The sequence below is a fragment of the Mauremys reevesii genome, linkage group 9 (genome assembly GCF_016161935.1).
Source record: "Mauremys reevesii isolate NIE-2019 linkage group 9, ASM1616193v1, whole genome shotgun sequence".
NCBI classification, from domain to species: Eukaryota; Metazoa; Chordata; order Testudines; family Geoemydidae; genus Mauremys; species Mauremys reevesii.
The window spans coordinates 2109828-2125055 of NC_052631.1; the positions used below are offsets into that span (position 1 = coordinate 2109828).

A 15228-nucleotide genomic window follows, 5' to 3' on the forward strand; every position below is an offset into this window, starting at 1 on the left:
ACACAGAGCATATGACATATACCCAAACAGCAACCAGGATCCAGGGACACGTCATCCACAGAGACCCACGTTCGATTGTCCGTGCCAGTCACACCTTCCAACACAACCTGCAGGAAGAGTGAAACAACATCTTGTTATATTAAGTCTCACAGAATTGCACCACTGGCATTACCTTGATTTCAGATCAATAAGGACACGCGCTTCTTTCCTGCCTTGGGCAGGGCAATTGTAAGTTGATTACCATATATCTACAATGCAGTTTCAGAATTTTTTAAAATATCCTAATTTTGTTCTGTGACATTGTGACGGGTGTACACATACCATTCAGTACTGGCCATGAAAGAGTTAACATTCTCTCTCTGACCACAGACAGTGCCACAGCTCTCTGTCCTCACTGCAGACATTGTCAGGCTGGGCTCTGCTGGAGGGAGTGGCTCTAATATCTGGCACTTTGTCAAAGGCATTGGGAGCTTTTCTGGCAGTGTGTATTGAGACAGGGACTTAGGGAGTCAGAGTGCTTTGCAATATGAGGAAAGTCGGGCTGCAGGCTGAAAAGCTGATTTTAAAGAGTGCTGTGTGGAAGTGCAAAGAGCTTTTTCTTTTCTCTGGATCCATAAGCTTGTGTAATTTTTTGGACTTCCACTGGGCTGTGGGTTCCCTGCCAGTCTAATGACAGGTCTATCAATTCTTGCATTCCCAAATGTGGTATAACACATATAAACATCACAGGTTTCCAATGTCAATTCCTGGCCAGCACCTCTCTCCGACTTAGACTCAGGGACCTTTCTTACCTCAGTAATCACAAAGATAACACCAAGGATGTTTTTTGGTTGTATAATCACCTGAAATCTACCAGAAATGTGCAAATCCACTTCTGCTAAAAGCCAGTTGTCTCCCTTGTTTCCAGTCGTTAGCCACAGCAGAAGGGGTTTGCTGTCCCCTTCCTGAACCAGGTACACCTTCAGTGCCCCATCCTCTGCTACTCCTGCTATGTGGTATCGGAATCGGAAACACGCAGTCTGGCCGGTAGTGCACTGAGGGCTTATTAGCTGGCCGTTCTCCTCTGGGTGGGCATATCGGCTGTCGGTGGATATGTAATAGCCATCTGTGAATAAAAGGGTAGCAGGGAACAGTCAGACCACGTGCACATTCTCCTCAATAGGTATCAGTTACAGCGTATCGAGAAAACACTTGCCACATGATAAATTTCCACAGGGAGGTGTCATGGAGATGCGTCTCCAGTCAAAATCATCAGAGGTGGACTGTCTCCATTCACAGAAGTTGTCATCGAATGAGCAGTTGAAAGGACACTCCCAGTCACTCTCTGAAAAGAAAAGTCATTATTTATTGTGTTATTTGCAGAGACACATATGTAATCAGGTTTCTTCATCACCAATTTCAGCTGGCAGCAATGTTCCAATGAATATTTTCAATGTATTGTCAACCCACTTCAAAACTTTAGATTCTGCATCAAGGACCAAATCCATCCTGACATAAACTAGTGCAACTCCCAACAAATCTATGGCAAAACCTACAAAGAAATTAATTATAATGAGAAATGTACAGTGATCTCAGGAGTAGTATGGCCGAATAACATCCTAAATATCTAACCTTCAAGGAGTCTTTGTGGCACCTTACAGACTAACAAATTTATTTGGGCATAAGCTTTCATGGGCTAAAACCCACTTCATCAGATGCATGGAGTGAGCTGCAGGTTCTCTGCACAGTGCAGATGACCTGTGTTTACTCTGTGTGCGAGGACTTTGCAGGAGCAGTTTAGAGACTCTTAGTATTTTTTAATTTGTCTCTCCCCTACCCCCCACATCAGTATTTTCCTAAATCAACCCCTTGGAGTTCAATTTTTTCATTTGTAGCACTGAGTGATTTGGGGCTTGATTCTGCATTCCCTATCAGTGAATAAACTCCAGTGACCCTGCAAGGATCTACGCCAGCTCCACTCCCACTGCAGGAGAGGGAGCTCAGTGACTGCAAGAGAGGGGATTTGCCTTTGAATGTCTCTCAGCACCGGCAAGAATCAGCCATCAGCTCCTTCCTGTGAGATCGCATAAGAGATAAGGTATCGGGAAAAAGCCCTTCTGGACCAGAAACACTTAATTACTGAACTCACACATGGCACCTTTTCCAGGGAGAACTCACCAAAGGGGTGACAACCCAGCTCCCCATCCTGAACACTGCATATCTCCTGCGCTCCACACTCCCAGCCTGTGCACGTGATGTTGTTTTTGCTGTTGCAGGTGCAGCGCTCGGTGCAGGCGTCGTGGGTGAACCAGTTTTCACCCAGCTGTTGGAGAAAGGAGAAGCACTTGAATATATAATAGTATAAAGTCTATCGAGTAGTGTCACCCTAGTGCAGTGGTTTTCATACTGAGGGGCATGACCATGTGCTGGGTCGCGGAATGTCAGGCACTGGGTCCCATCGGCGGTGCTTCCTGGCTAAGGCAGGCTACTCCCTACCTATTCCAACACTGCGCAGTGCCCCCGGAAGCTATGGGAGCGGGGGTGGGAGGCTTCTGCAGGTGAGAACCACACGGAGCCACTTCCATGCCTCTGCCTATGAGCCAGACATACTGCTGGCTGCTTCTGGGGTGCATCGCGGTCCATGGTGCCATGACAGGCATGAAGCCTTCCTCTGCACCCCGGCTGCGCTGCTCACCGGGAGCCGCCGGAGGTAAGCCCGTGCCCCAATCCCGTGCTGCAACCCTCCGCCTCAGCGCTGAGCCCCTCCCACATCCCAAATCTCTCTTCCTCAGCTCCATTGCCTCATGGGCATCATCAATTTTCTTCAACTGGCTCACCAAAAAAAAAAAGTGTGAAAACTACCGCCCTAGTGGATAATCAAAGGAGTTGGGAACAGTTAAATGCCTTTGATGCTCTCCATGCTATGAGCTCCTTGCCCAGCGAGACACTGTGCCCAGGAGGAGGTGTCCGGGACTGGGACACGTGAGACCTGTGTTCTATTCTCAGCACTGGCCTGCTGGAGGAGCTTATGCAAGCCACCTGACTGCTCAGTGCCACAGTTTCCCCCTCTGTAAACTGGAGATAATGATACCAACCTCCTTGGTAAAGCACTTTGAGATCTGCTCTTGCGAAGAGCTAGGAATGGTTAATATTTACATGAAAATTAGATCCATCCAGCCCACTGACCTGAGCCCAGATGAAGTTAGTCTCTGTTCATTAATTATGATCAGTTACAATGACACTGAAAGAATCTGGGATTGTTGTTTCTGTTTCTAGGTGCTCAGAGTAACTTGCCTGATGATAGTGGTTGTTTCCATCCACACAACCGCAGCTGCTCTCCGGCACACAGGTGTCTCCACTCAGAACGTAGCCTTCCTTACAGAAACAGCCTTCCACTGGTAAGGAGCTGCAAGGGCTAAATGCAGAGGGAGTCACGCAGGTGGAAGGACACCTGCTCCCACAGCTCTCGTACTGGCTTCCTGCTGGACAGGAGATTGCTGCAAGGGATAAGAAAAACCCAGATCACTGAAAGGAAAAGATCCCAAAGCAATTCTCTTGAAATTTCCCCTGTTTGTTCCAGGACAGCAATGGCTTGTTAGACCACCTTCAAAGCACTGCGGAAGAGGAAAGTCCATGCCATCAGGAAATACAGGACGCTCTATTTTTTAAGAAATTCTTGCATTAAAAAAGTTGAATTGCAGAAATCAACAGTTATAAATTACAACACTCACGGCAGAAAGTATTATTTCTCCATTCTCTGCAGATCCCAGCATTTGTGCACGACTCTGCATATGCCTGCAGCCCATTGCATAGGGACACTGTCTGTCCCTCAGTCTGACACATGTCGTAAACACAGTTTTCCAAGAAATTCTCTGGAGCTACTGTGGCGTGGCAGTCCTTGAAGATACCTACGTAAGTCAAGAAAGAAACAGAATCACAGAAAGAGAAGATGGAAGAAGCTGAGCTTCACCACTAACCATCCCCCGTCATGGCAAGGTGTCAGTGCTCCTGGGCCGGTGTAGGCTGAGTAGGTTTCTATATTCAGCCAGACCAAAACCTGGAGCTGAAGACACCCAAACACTGATGAGATTTGGCTCTGTTTGGCTTAGGCCTGTCTCTTCCATTTACAGGGTGAGTACAACGTAACTGAAAGTGGATACATTTGTTCTTGATTTACAGCTAGCAACACCCTGCTAGTTACTGTCTCCGGAGGAGGGAGTGCCTAAACCACTTGAGAGACCCCTGTAATAAAGGGGGGGAATGCTGCATTATGTCTCTGCTGCAGCAGAGTGCAAGTCAACGGACGCTCTGGGCAGGCAGGAGCTGCAGAACTAGGCCCTCAAAGTGCAATTCCCAAATAATCTTCACATCCTGGTGCCATCTCAATGCACGATCCAGTCTGAGCAGGTAACTCAGCGCAACCCCTGGGGTTTCTAGTGCGGCTTTTAGTATTGGGGGCTGTACACATTTCAAGGGGGACTCAGCGCTGTGGGCCCCAGGGAGCAGGGTCCAGGTGGAGGCACGTGCATGCTGTAATTTGGAGTGACGTCAATCCGTTTGCCCAGGACTAAGCCACTGCCATAGTACCTGCGGGGTCGGTGATGATGCCACAGGCTGTGTTCTTCCTCGCTTCACTCTCCAGCAGGGGGTCACAGTCTGGTACTGGCTGAGGGGAGCATCTGGGCAAGGCAAGGGAAAGAAAATCTTTTGATGTTTGTTTCTTTATCTCCCCGGGCCAGAACTGCAAAGGACGATGCCACGTCTGCACAGCAGGCACCATTTTATTACAGCCACCGAGCGGAATCCAGGCTCCCTGACAGGCTGAGTTCTGCCCCCACTCCCACAACACAGGAGGGGGCTCCCACTCCTGCACTGACCACTGTGGGGTGCTCCACAGCTCAGATGGAGTTGAATTAGGGGTGGGACAAGCTGCTGCAGGAACCAGTGAATCTGTCTGGCTCCTGACGGGGACAGCAGGTGACCTCCCACCCACCAGCAGGTCTTCCTGGATTGGGAGACAGCAGAGCCTGAAGACAGATGGTAGCAGGCCAGCCACTCACTCCCTCACTCCTTATGGTCAACTGGAGAGGGGGTTCCTGGGTGTACTGGACAGGATGGGAGTTGTGCTCAGCCCTAGCAGGAGACTAGGTGGTGGAGTCATGGATGGGCGCCCTGTGGCTGAGCTTTTGTAGCAAAGACCACCTGATTAGCTCCCCTCTGTACATACATGGTGTTATTCTCTGCCACTAGCCAGCTGTCTCCAAGCTCAGTGGAATCTCCTGCAGTGCTGCCATTAGGCTTTATGTTGTCATCCTTTGCATCACCATTGTAATTACCTATAAAAAATGAAAGACTTGCAGAATACTTGAAATTCACAACTACAGAATGCACATTAGCGTGTGGTTGTCCAAGATATTTTAAGGAACTGGCTAGCGTGTATGTGCACGAGTGCCCTCTGCAGGAAAGAGTAAGAATTGCTCCCTACACGTCTCAGATGCCGCGCTGTTAACAGCTGATGAAGCATCTACTTTAGATTAAATGGTAGGATTCTATATTTTTGGAGCAAATGGAACTAACCTGCACCCTTACACGCACACTCTATCATTTCTGAGGCTTAGAAGCCATGTGGGTAACACTCAAGGAAATGTCAGCCCATGGGAACTTCGAGTCCATCCAGATCCAGGGACACCTCACAACACAACCTACTCTTGCAATGTAATTCCAGGTGTTGGGTGTAATGTGCAGGTGGCTGGGTGTGTTAGTGGCCCCTGACCTACAAGAGGTGAGAGTAGATGACGTAGTTTGTCCCTTCTGGCTTAAACTCTAGCACTCCAAGTTTCATAGCCCCGTTTTCATCCCAGAGAAAAGTGGATGAGCGTCCGATAAGCATCTGGGCTGCTGGATGGTTATTCCACGTAATGGGGTACACTGGCCCTTTAAGACTAGAGGCAGTCAGAAGACCCCGTTCCAGGAATACTGCAAGGAACAAAGACAAAGGAAATGGCCGACGCCAGAAGAGAGGAAGCGGTCGCAAGGGAATGAGTAGTTGGATGGGAAAACCCAGGACACTGCCCCTGTAAGGGCTCGGGCCCGGTAGCCCTGTAGTGCCGGGCGGGGCAGGATTCCTCTCTCTCCCAGCCAAGTGGGGGGAGCTCTGCCGAGGAGGGCAGTACATATGGTGCCTTCTCCCTCAGAACACAGAGAGGCTGACAGGAGAAGGCAGCCAAAGCCAGAAGGCTGAGCTCCAGCTGGGAAGGGCTGGGAGTGGCAGCTTCACCAAGAGCAGACGGGCACAGAAGGAGAGCCCAGGATGTGGTAGAAGAGCCAGAGCTTTGCACTGTTTCTTGTGATCAGAGGAGCTATGGCCTGTGCTCGGTCTGTAACTACGACAGTGCTGAGACAGTATGGATCTGCGAGTCCAAGGAACAAGACAGCAGAACAGAATAGCTCAGGACAGCTGGTAAACGGTGACTTGGAAATCTCTCCTTAGCCACAAGAACGGCCTTAAAGTTTTATTGTCGTTTCCAAGTTTAAAGAAATGAAAAGCATAGATTAGGCCGGATAGTCCCAATCAAAGAGAGACAGACACACTGCGATGCAAGTGAGAGAAAAAAGATATGAGGGGACGTTGACCAGAGGCATCCAGGGCAGAACTGGGATACTATTTAGACTGTAGTTTTGAATGTGAGATTCCTCTCCTGTTAAAAATGACATCTGCAGTTGTCATTTCTGACACTCGAGTTAACTTCTGGGTAACCAGAGTTCTTGTATGTTACGATTGCCAGGTACCCAAACAATAATGGTTCCTTTTCTCCAATACCCTAAATCGCAGCCCATACAAGACAGACTAGCTTACTCTGGGATAAACATAACACCGTACAAAAACCCCAACTAATCCCCAAACTTCATGATTAATTGAAAAGCTCCAGATCATATGACTTGAAGGTTCTCAAGAGCAGGGATACTCACCACACAGACCACAGAGCTGCCCCTTGTAACAGCTGGACACTGAGACCTCCACATAGTGATTGCCGTCAAATCTGACCCAGAGTCCGAAATCAGTTTCCAAGAGCACATAGCCCCCGCTGATCTGGACCTTGATCTTGTTTTCAATCACCACAGGCAGGTTCCTTCTGGTGCCATTCACCTGTACAACACGTTGGGAAAATCTGGTCATGACTAAGTACCCCCATAATTCCCAGTGACACGCCCACAAATTGGCTAGCCAACTAGTTCCCTGGCAGGACTGTTCTCACTCACACTGGGAATTTGGATGAAATATGACAGAATGTTCACAGACAGCAAGTTTCAACTGCCAATGCTGAGTATTCTCAGTGGAAGCCTAATTCTAAGAAGCCACCCAACCAATGAGGAAACAGAAACCCACCAGGAGACCTATACAGCCAATCAAATGTCTCAATTTCTGCAGGTCTCAGTTTAAGGATGTCAGGTGATTAAAATTCTCCTTTTAAATAACACGTCACTTACATTCACTTTCCTGTTCTTCAGCAAGGAAATCTGACTTCCATAGACATCCACGTGCACTGCCTTTACATAGGAAACTTTGGTATTGGAGCCCCTGTGCTCATTGGTGGTGGACACGTCAAAGGGTGGAAGCCCCCTGGAGTCGTTGCAGACTTTGGAGAGGGTGTAAGTGCAGTTTCCCATGAAATGGTGAACTCTGCCGTCAAACGTGTAGTAATGCGGGTCCCCTGAGGCACTGCAGGTGGCACGGCCTTAAAAGGAAGAAATGTGGAGTAATCCCATGCAAATCCCTACCCCGTTACTGCAGCGCTGTCGCTTGCGCTCCACCAAGCACGTCACGTTGGTGCGCGCTTCCTGCTCACGCCACTTGAGAGCTAACAGGAACAGCATCAACCGGGCACAGAGTGGGGAGGAGCCAGGACAGCTGCCCCATCCCTAAATGCCATCGTGCTGTAACTGGAAGTCATCTGTGAGGCTCCCTGGAAACTCAGGGAAGTCATCCTCTCTGATCTGGGTCTTGAACTGGTGATGTGGAAACTAGGCTGAGACCTTCCAAACTCATTTTCCCTTGTGATCAGGGACAAGATCTGAACCCTGCTCTCACAGCGGGAGTGGGGCTTGGGAAGAAGCCGGGAGTGATCACTGGCAGGTCATGTTCCTTTCTGTTTGTGCAGACTCCAGAGAGGAAGCTCCCATGTAAAGCAACCCATTTCACCACTTGAGTAGCTAAGGGATGAACCCAAGGCTCTACTGCAAGTCAATGGGAAGGAGATTTGTCCAATATGGAGGAACTCACGTTACCTGTCTGACAGGGCTCTACTGTAGTTGGAATTGCAGTGGTCGGGGATTTTCCTGGCAAAATATACAAAGGAAATAACATTAAGAGGTTGGTCATTGTGTTCTGTGAAGAGTACAATAGGAAAGCTCTAGTACAGTTTTCTGTGAGACGAATTCATCGCGTCTGAGAAATGTGATTCTAGAAACACAGAGCACATGGCATATATCAAAACAGCAACAGCTCTAAGAATTCCTCACAATAAACAGATTGAATGTGTCTCTACCCCCTCCCCCACCCTCAAGTACTAGGCTGTGAGCAAAGAGAAGGGTTTATTCTCAGCAACTGTCTCCTAGCAGATTTACCTGTGGTACTTCCTTCTGCTGTGGTGCTTATTGTGTGGGGTGAAGAGCTCTCTGAAGCAGGGGTTGTTTCTTGCACTGTTGTAGACTCTAACAAGAGATGATCACAGCGTTGGTTAGTGAGAACCAAGAACCCAGCGTGAGGTTCAGTAACATACATGGGGAGAACTGTGGACACTTCTTCAAAATGGACCCTTCATTCTGCATCCCAAATGTTACGTTATCTGAACCCTCATCTGAAAGCAGCCACCAAGTTCACAGCCCACCAGGAAATGTCAAGGAGATTGAGAAAGCACTGAGAGATCCACGTTACCTGATGGACTGGTGCCTACTGTAGTTGGACTTGACGTAATCGGGGCTCCTGGAAAAAGATACAAAGGAAAAAACATTAAGAGGTTGGTCATTCTGTTCTGTGAAAAGTGTCATAGGATGAGCCTTGGATATCTTTTTATTAGACTGTAAATTATCAGATGCATGGAGTGAAAAATTCAGTAGGCAGGTAAAAATATACAGCATACGAAAAGATGGGAATTGCCTTATAAAGTTGGGGTCAGTGCTAACAAGGGCAATTCAATTTGGGTGGAGGTGGCCAATTCCCAACTGCTGAGAAGAAGGGGTGATTTTCACTCCATGCATCTGATGAAGTGGATTATAGCCCACGAAAGCTGAAGCCCAAATAAATTTGTTAGTCTCTAAGGTGCCTCAAGGACTCCTCGTTGTTTTTGCTGATACAGATTAACATGGCTACCCCTCTGATTCCTAAATGTCTGAAACCTGTTACAGTCAGATATGCATACTCACTGATATAACTGAGATAGAATCATGAGAGAAGTGTTTAAGTTTCATGCCGAATGTAAATTTGATTAAGCCATATGTATATTGCTTTTTAATATCTGTTGGAGATGGAGTTTTTTTGAAAATGTTTTAGACAATGTCAAGGTGAAAAGGAATTTTTTCCCCTTAATATATCTCCTTCCATTCTCTTCAGGTTTCTAGTGCACAGCTGTGTCCTGGTGCAACCTAATTGCCACTAAAAGTTGTTTTTTTGTTTTCTACTTTTAATCATAATGTTTTTCTGATAGGGATTGTCTGTGAGCACGTATGCATACAGAACAAAATCCGGGCCTGTAAATGCTACTGCAAGATAAATAATTGTTAGACAAAATAAATTACATTAGAACATTAAGTTTCCAAAGTCAAGCACTGTGAAGTTAGGAAAATGCCAAAATTTAGAGTGTCTTCCACCTGGCTTCAGACCCCTTTTGAGTGAGCATTATTGTTACAGCTGGACAAATAAATATTTTTTTTATTCCCTGGAAATTCCAAAATAAAAATAAAACAATATTTTGTTTCTGGCTGAACTGAAAATGACATTAAAAAAAATTCAGCAAATCCAAAAGTAGAAAAAAATTGAGTCAAAACAAAGCAAAACATTTTGGCAACATAAAAAAATGGTTTAGCTTTTCTGGCATTTTGACAAGAGCACAGGAAATGTGGACTGCTCTGGCAAAATAGATGGAGAAGGTGGTTGTGGTGGGGTGCCTCTTTGATAAGCTTTAGCGCAGGGGGCAGTACTATGTATCGCTAATATGTAATGTCCAATAAAAGATATGACTTCATCCACCTTGTCTCTCTAATTTCCTAGGATTGAGATGGCTACAACAACATTGCTATTTGCCTGGATCCTTTCTAAGCCTGTGGGACATATTCTGCCCTCCCATTCATACAGAGTAGGAGCAGAAGAGCTGACCAGAATCTGACGATTGGCGTGACATGCCAATTAACTGCAGATCTTTAAGGAGTCATTTATATCAGAGAAATTCAGCTGAACTTCTGCCTTCTAAATGCTATCCCCCCCCCAAATGCTGTGGGCATTTAATTTGGCATATACACATCTACTGATACTAGGGTGACCCGATGTCCCGATTTTATAGGGACAGTCCCGATTTTGGGTCTTTTCCTTATATAGGCTCCTATTACCCCCTCCACCCCGTCCCAATTTTTCATATTTGCTGTCTAGTCACCCTAACTGATACCAGCTGAAATTTACCACAGATAGTGTCTGCAGCCCATTCTCCCAGAGCGACTCCTGCCGCTGCACAGGCTGCCGCATAGGATTCCAGATCATTGCAGAGCTGCTCAGAGCTTCCTCCTGTGGCACACTGGTCATAGACACAGCTCTCAAAGTACAGAGCGGATGGCACCGCAGAATGGCACGGTGCGAATGGGCCCTCGCGGTCCGTTAGGATTCTGCACCGTTCCTCGGCTGCCTGCTGCTCGGAGGGAGTGCACATTACAGGTGGGATGATAGTTGAATTGCAACTAAAATACAAAAAGCAGAAGGGTTAAATACTCAGAAAAGCGCAGTGATAGTGATAAGGCTGAATTGGACACCAGGCAGCCACAGCTACTGCAAAGCAACCCAATTCCCAGCTTAACACAAAACAAAAACATAAACACCTGTGTTCATGGAATAAAACTAGAGATGAGACCAAAATAAAACTCTGGATCCAAACTCCCCTCCACCTTGTGAAGTTTACCAGTTGGATTAATGTTCAGGTTGGTATCATTGTATATGGGTGATTCCAATATACGTACCCAAGTCTCAGTGATTCCAAGGACAGCAGGTTCCCTTAATTTCCTAATTAAATATATGGACATACTATATATCCCTCTACTCACGGCCACTCGTCGTCAGGCACCCTCCAGCTGGCTCCAAATTCATTGACGTCTGCCACCACGACCCCATCAGGTCTCTTGAAGTCGTCCTGCTGGGTTCCCGTGTACGTCCCACACAATCCGCACAGTCTCCCTTTGTACTTCTCAGTCACTCTTACAAAGAGCTCGTGGTCCCCGTTGAACTGCAGCTGGACGCCCACGTTGGTCGTAACTTGTACGTAGCGTCCGATGAGTGAAACGGTCACTCCAGGAAGAGGAGTTTCAGGGAGAGAGGCCAGGGCACCATTAATCTGAATGGGAAAGAAAGACGGAATGAAACTGGGAAGAAGCACCAGAGTGAAAAGTGTATGTTCTGCACTGTTACGTTCCCAAAGACCCTTTGTTTTTTGGATCTTGCACATAGTGCAGAATGAAGAAAAATATTCTGGGGCACAGACTTTTCTAGACATGGCATATGAAAAATATAAACAAAACCCATTTGTAGAACATTTCTTGGCTTTTAAAAAGCAATGGAATTTATGGAGATATTTACCACATCAAAACTACTCAAGCCCCCTAGCGTTTTCAGGGATCTTCTCTGCACCCTCTCCCCTTTTCGTAAATTCTTTTAAAAATGTGAGCACCAGAACTGGTGTCCGCAGGCCTCTGCTATCAGTCACGGGAATGCCGCACTCACCGCTAAAATCACCTCCCTGCTTCAACTCACTACTTCCCTCGGTGTGTATGACCCCAAAACTACATTTTGTCTGAGTGGGCCCCGCTTACCAGGATCCAGATGGCTCTGTGTGACTGCCCTGTCCTGGTCATTATTTTATTACGTCCTCAATCTTTGTGTCATCCGCTATTTGAACCAGCTCTCCATTTATATTGGCTTTCAGATCATTGATAGAAATACTGATTAGTGCCAGGTCTAGAACTGATCCCTGCAGAACCCCAATAGATGTCACCCCAAAGGATGATGATTCCCCACATCATTACCAGGGTCACGCCACTTGTCACTTTTAACCCTTGGCCCAACTTTCTCACTTTCCAGTCTTCTGGGATTTCCCTGGTCGTCCAAGATTTATTAAAAATGAATCTCAGTGGGCCAGAGATCTCTCTCAGCCATTTGAGAACTCTTGGCTGCAAGTGATCAGGGCCTCCGGATTTAAAAACCTTTGTCTCCAGTACATGCTCTTTTACACCCTCTTTAGTTATGAATGGCCTGGAAAGAAATTCCCTATTCTCAGGCAATATGAATCTCCAATCACGTCACTTCACTAATCACTGGGAGGCGAGAATGAATTTTTATGCTGACTGTACAGGTAGGTGCACTGAGATACAGAAAGGGGAAGCGGGTCACCCAAGCTCAGACAGTAATCAGGACTCCAAACTCCAAGTTCCTAATTCAAATCTCTAGACAGTGTTTGCTGACCTGGATTCTAAGATAGCAAGGGGTCTATTTCCTCTAAGGCACTGAGAGTTTAAGACAGACTGTAGGCTGGTTAAAGCAGATTCACATGACATGAAATGCACACAATGGAATACATTTGGATTAGGATGAGAAAGGTGCTTACGTAGACAATTCCTTTCTTCCCGAGTGCAATGTGGATGCCATCCAGAGTGAGGGCGACGGAGTTAATGGCTGTCCAGCTGGGGCTGCCACGGTGTTCATTTCGGGTGGTAACCCTAAAGCTGCCAGAGGCGTTATCGCAGGTCTCCACCACAGTGTAGTTGCAGGCACCCTGGAAGTGGTGAAGTTTCCCATCAAAGGTGGTGTAATGTGGGTCACCGTAGATGTGGCAGGTAGCGGTGCCAGCTGGATAACATCCCCGCAGGCCAGTTTGAATCTTGCAGATCTCATCTGGACCACAAGACAGCTCACTGCACGTCATGTTGCCATTTCCCAGACACTCACACCGGCTCGTGCAGTTCTCCGTCACGACGCTCTCTCCTTCCTGCAGAGAGACACAGGCAAGAAATACATAAACGAATGCCATTAAAGAGGGTGATGCTGGCAGATAAGTTTGCCACCCGGTGCATTCAGGTCAGTGGTTTCACTCACGCTGTAGTATCTGTCCTGGAACACACAGCCGCACTTGTCCTCCGGCACACAGGTGCCTCCGCTGAGAACGAATCCAGAATTACACGCGCAGCCCTCGACACAGGGCTTGCTGCAGTTCTCGGGGGCGAGGCGATCCAGACATGTGGCAGGGCAGGCAGTCATACAAGGCTCGTAGTGGCTGTTGGGAGCAGAGCACGTGGGAGCTGCAAGTGTAACAAGCGGAAGAGAATTAGAACCAACAAAGCCCCATCGGAAACACACCCCACAGGGAGACAGTCACGCTGACAAGGGTTCTTCACAATCACGTCAGGTCATTAAAGTACAAATTTGGTTGCTGAACAACGACTGGATGCTCCAGATTTGCTACTCACGGCAGAAGGTGGCATTTCTCCAGGGGGGGAGCATCACCCCAGCTTCCCGACACGCATCAGCGTAAGTCGCCAGAGCGCTACACAGGAGCGCCTCACTCCCATTCAGCGCACAGAGGTCATAGACACAGCTCTCAAAGATGCTCTCAGGATTGATCACGGAGTGGCAGATCCCAAAGGGGCCAGGCCTCTTGGTTATCATGCCACAGAATCTGTCTGTTCTGTAGAGGTTCTCCTGGTCTGCAGTGCAGATGTCATCAGGTGGGACAATGACATCACAAGAAGGATCATCATCCTTGACACGCCAGCTGTTTCCCAGCTCATTAGAGTTCTTGGCTTGCTGCCCATCTGGCATCATATAGTCATCCTCTCTCCGATTGTTAAAGTTACCGCACATGCCACAGGTCCTGTTGAAATAGGTGGTGGGCACCTTCACTTCCACCGAGTGATCGGTGTCATAGGAAACCCTCAGTCTGAAATCTGTCTCTAGGATAACGTAGCGTCCACTCCTGCTCACTGTGATTGACCCACCAGCTGCGCGGACAGGAAGGGTTGTTAACACCTCATTGACCTAATGGGAAAAGGAAGGAAACATGCCACGTGATTTCCCCAGAGTGAGGGCCTACGACACTTGTAAGGGAGAAATTAGCCGTCAAATTGACTCATTCATTGCAAATATTCATCTAAAGTTTGAAAGACCAGGAGTCACGGATTCCTGTTCAACAGAGGAGAGTGACAAACGGTCACCTGTACAGAAGGACACAGAACAAAGCTCGGTCCCTATCGGGAATCACCCTACTGAGGAAATGCGCCTTACCAGCACTTGGCTCGGATGGTTTCTGAGAATTTCTATGTGTTGTCCATAAACCTCCACCAGGACTTTCTGCACATAGGACACAGTGGGGTTCCCGCGATGCTCGTTCTTGGCTTCTACGTTGAAATAAGGCAGAGAGCTGGAGTTGGTGCACACTTTGGCCAGTGTGTAGGTGCAGACCCCCATGAAGTGGTGAGTCTCTCTGTCAAACGTGTTGTAATGAGGGTCGTTGTGGACTCGGCAGATCCCGTACGTCTCACGGTAGCAGCCAGGTTCCCCGTTCTGAACCCCACAGTAATAATCGGCTGGGCAGGCTGCGTTAGAGCAGGTTACTTTGCTCCCCCGAGAGGGACATGTGCATTTAGAGGAGCAGGTGTCATCGGTCCAGAATTCAGCGCCAACAGGGTAGTGTTTGCCGTTGTGCCAGCACCCGCACTGACTGCTGGGGACACAGCCATCGTTGTAGAGAAGATAACCACTGTCGCACACGCATCCTTCCACACACGGCAGGCTGCAGCTGGCAGGAGCCATCGGGTTGACACAGGTGGCAGGGCAGGCTGCTGTGCATGCTTCATAGTGACTGTTGGCTGGACAGTCAATTGCTGCAGAAAACAAAAGCTTTGTAATTAGACGAGGAAGTATTATACTAATCAATGCTCTTTGCCCTCTGATCACATGCCAATTATTTCATATGCAGTGCGATGATATGCCAGCTTCAGTTC

The 15228-nt window shown here is 47.8% G+C and overlaps 1 protein-coding gene across 1 annotated transcript in view; it reads right to left on the reverse strand.

Annotated features, from left to right (window-relative positions):
• Positions 1-15228, reverse strand: part of LOC120372032 (IgGFc-binding protein-like) — a 93859-nt gene that overhangs the window by 44102 nt on the left and 34529 nt on the right. The window contains exons 36-51 of the mRNA XM_039488715.1: positions 14510-15108; positions 13696-14263; positions 13325-13527; positions 12837-13217; positions 11284-11570; positions 10652-10923; positions 8915-8962; positions 8605-8691; positions 8266-8316; positions 7468-7715; positions 6949-7126; positions 5207-5315; positions 4567-4658; positions 3711-3887; positions 3274-3476; positions 2158-2302 (exon numbers count right to left, since the gene is read on the reverse strand). Of these exons, the coding sequence (XP_039344649.1) occupies positions 2158-2302; positions 3274-3476; positions 3711-3887; positions 4567-4658; positions 5207-5315; positions 6949-7126; positions 7468-7715; positions 8266-8316; positions 8605-8691; positions 8915-8962; positions 10652-10923; positions 11284-11570; positions 12837-13217; positions 13325-13527; positions 13696-14263; positions 14510-15108 (3648 nt within the window). The remainder of the gene's footprint in view (positions 1-2157; positions 2303-3273; positions 3477-3710; positions 3888-4566; positions 4659-5206; positions 5316-6948; positions 7127-7467; positions 7716-8265; positions 8317-8604; positions 8692-8914; positions 8963-10651; positions 10924-11283; positions 11571-12836; positions 13218-13324; positions 13528-13695; positions 14264-14509; positions 15109-15228) is intronic.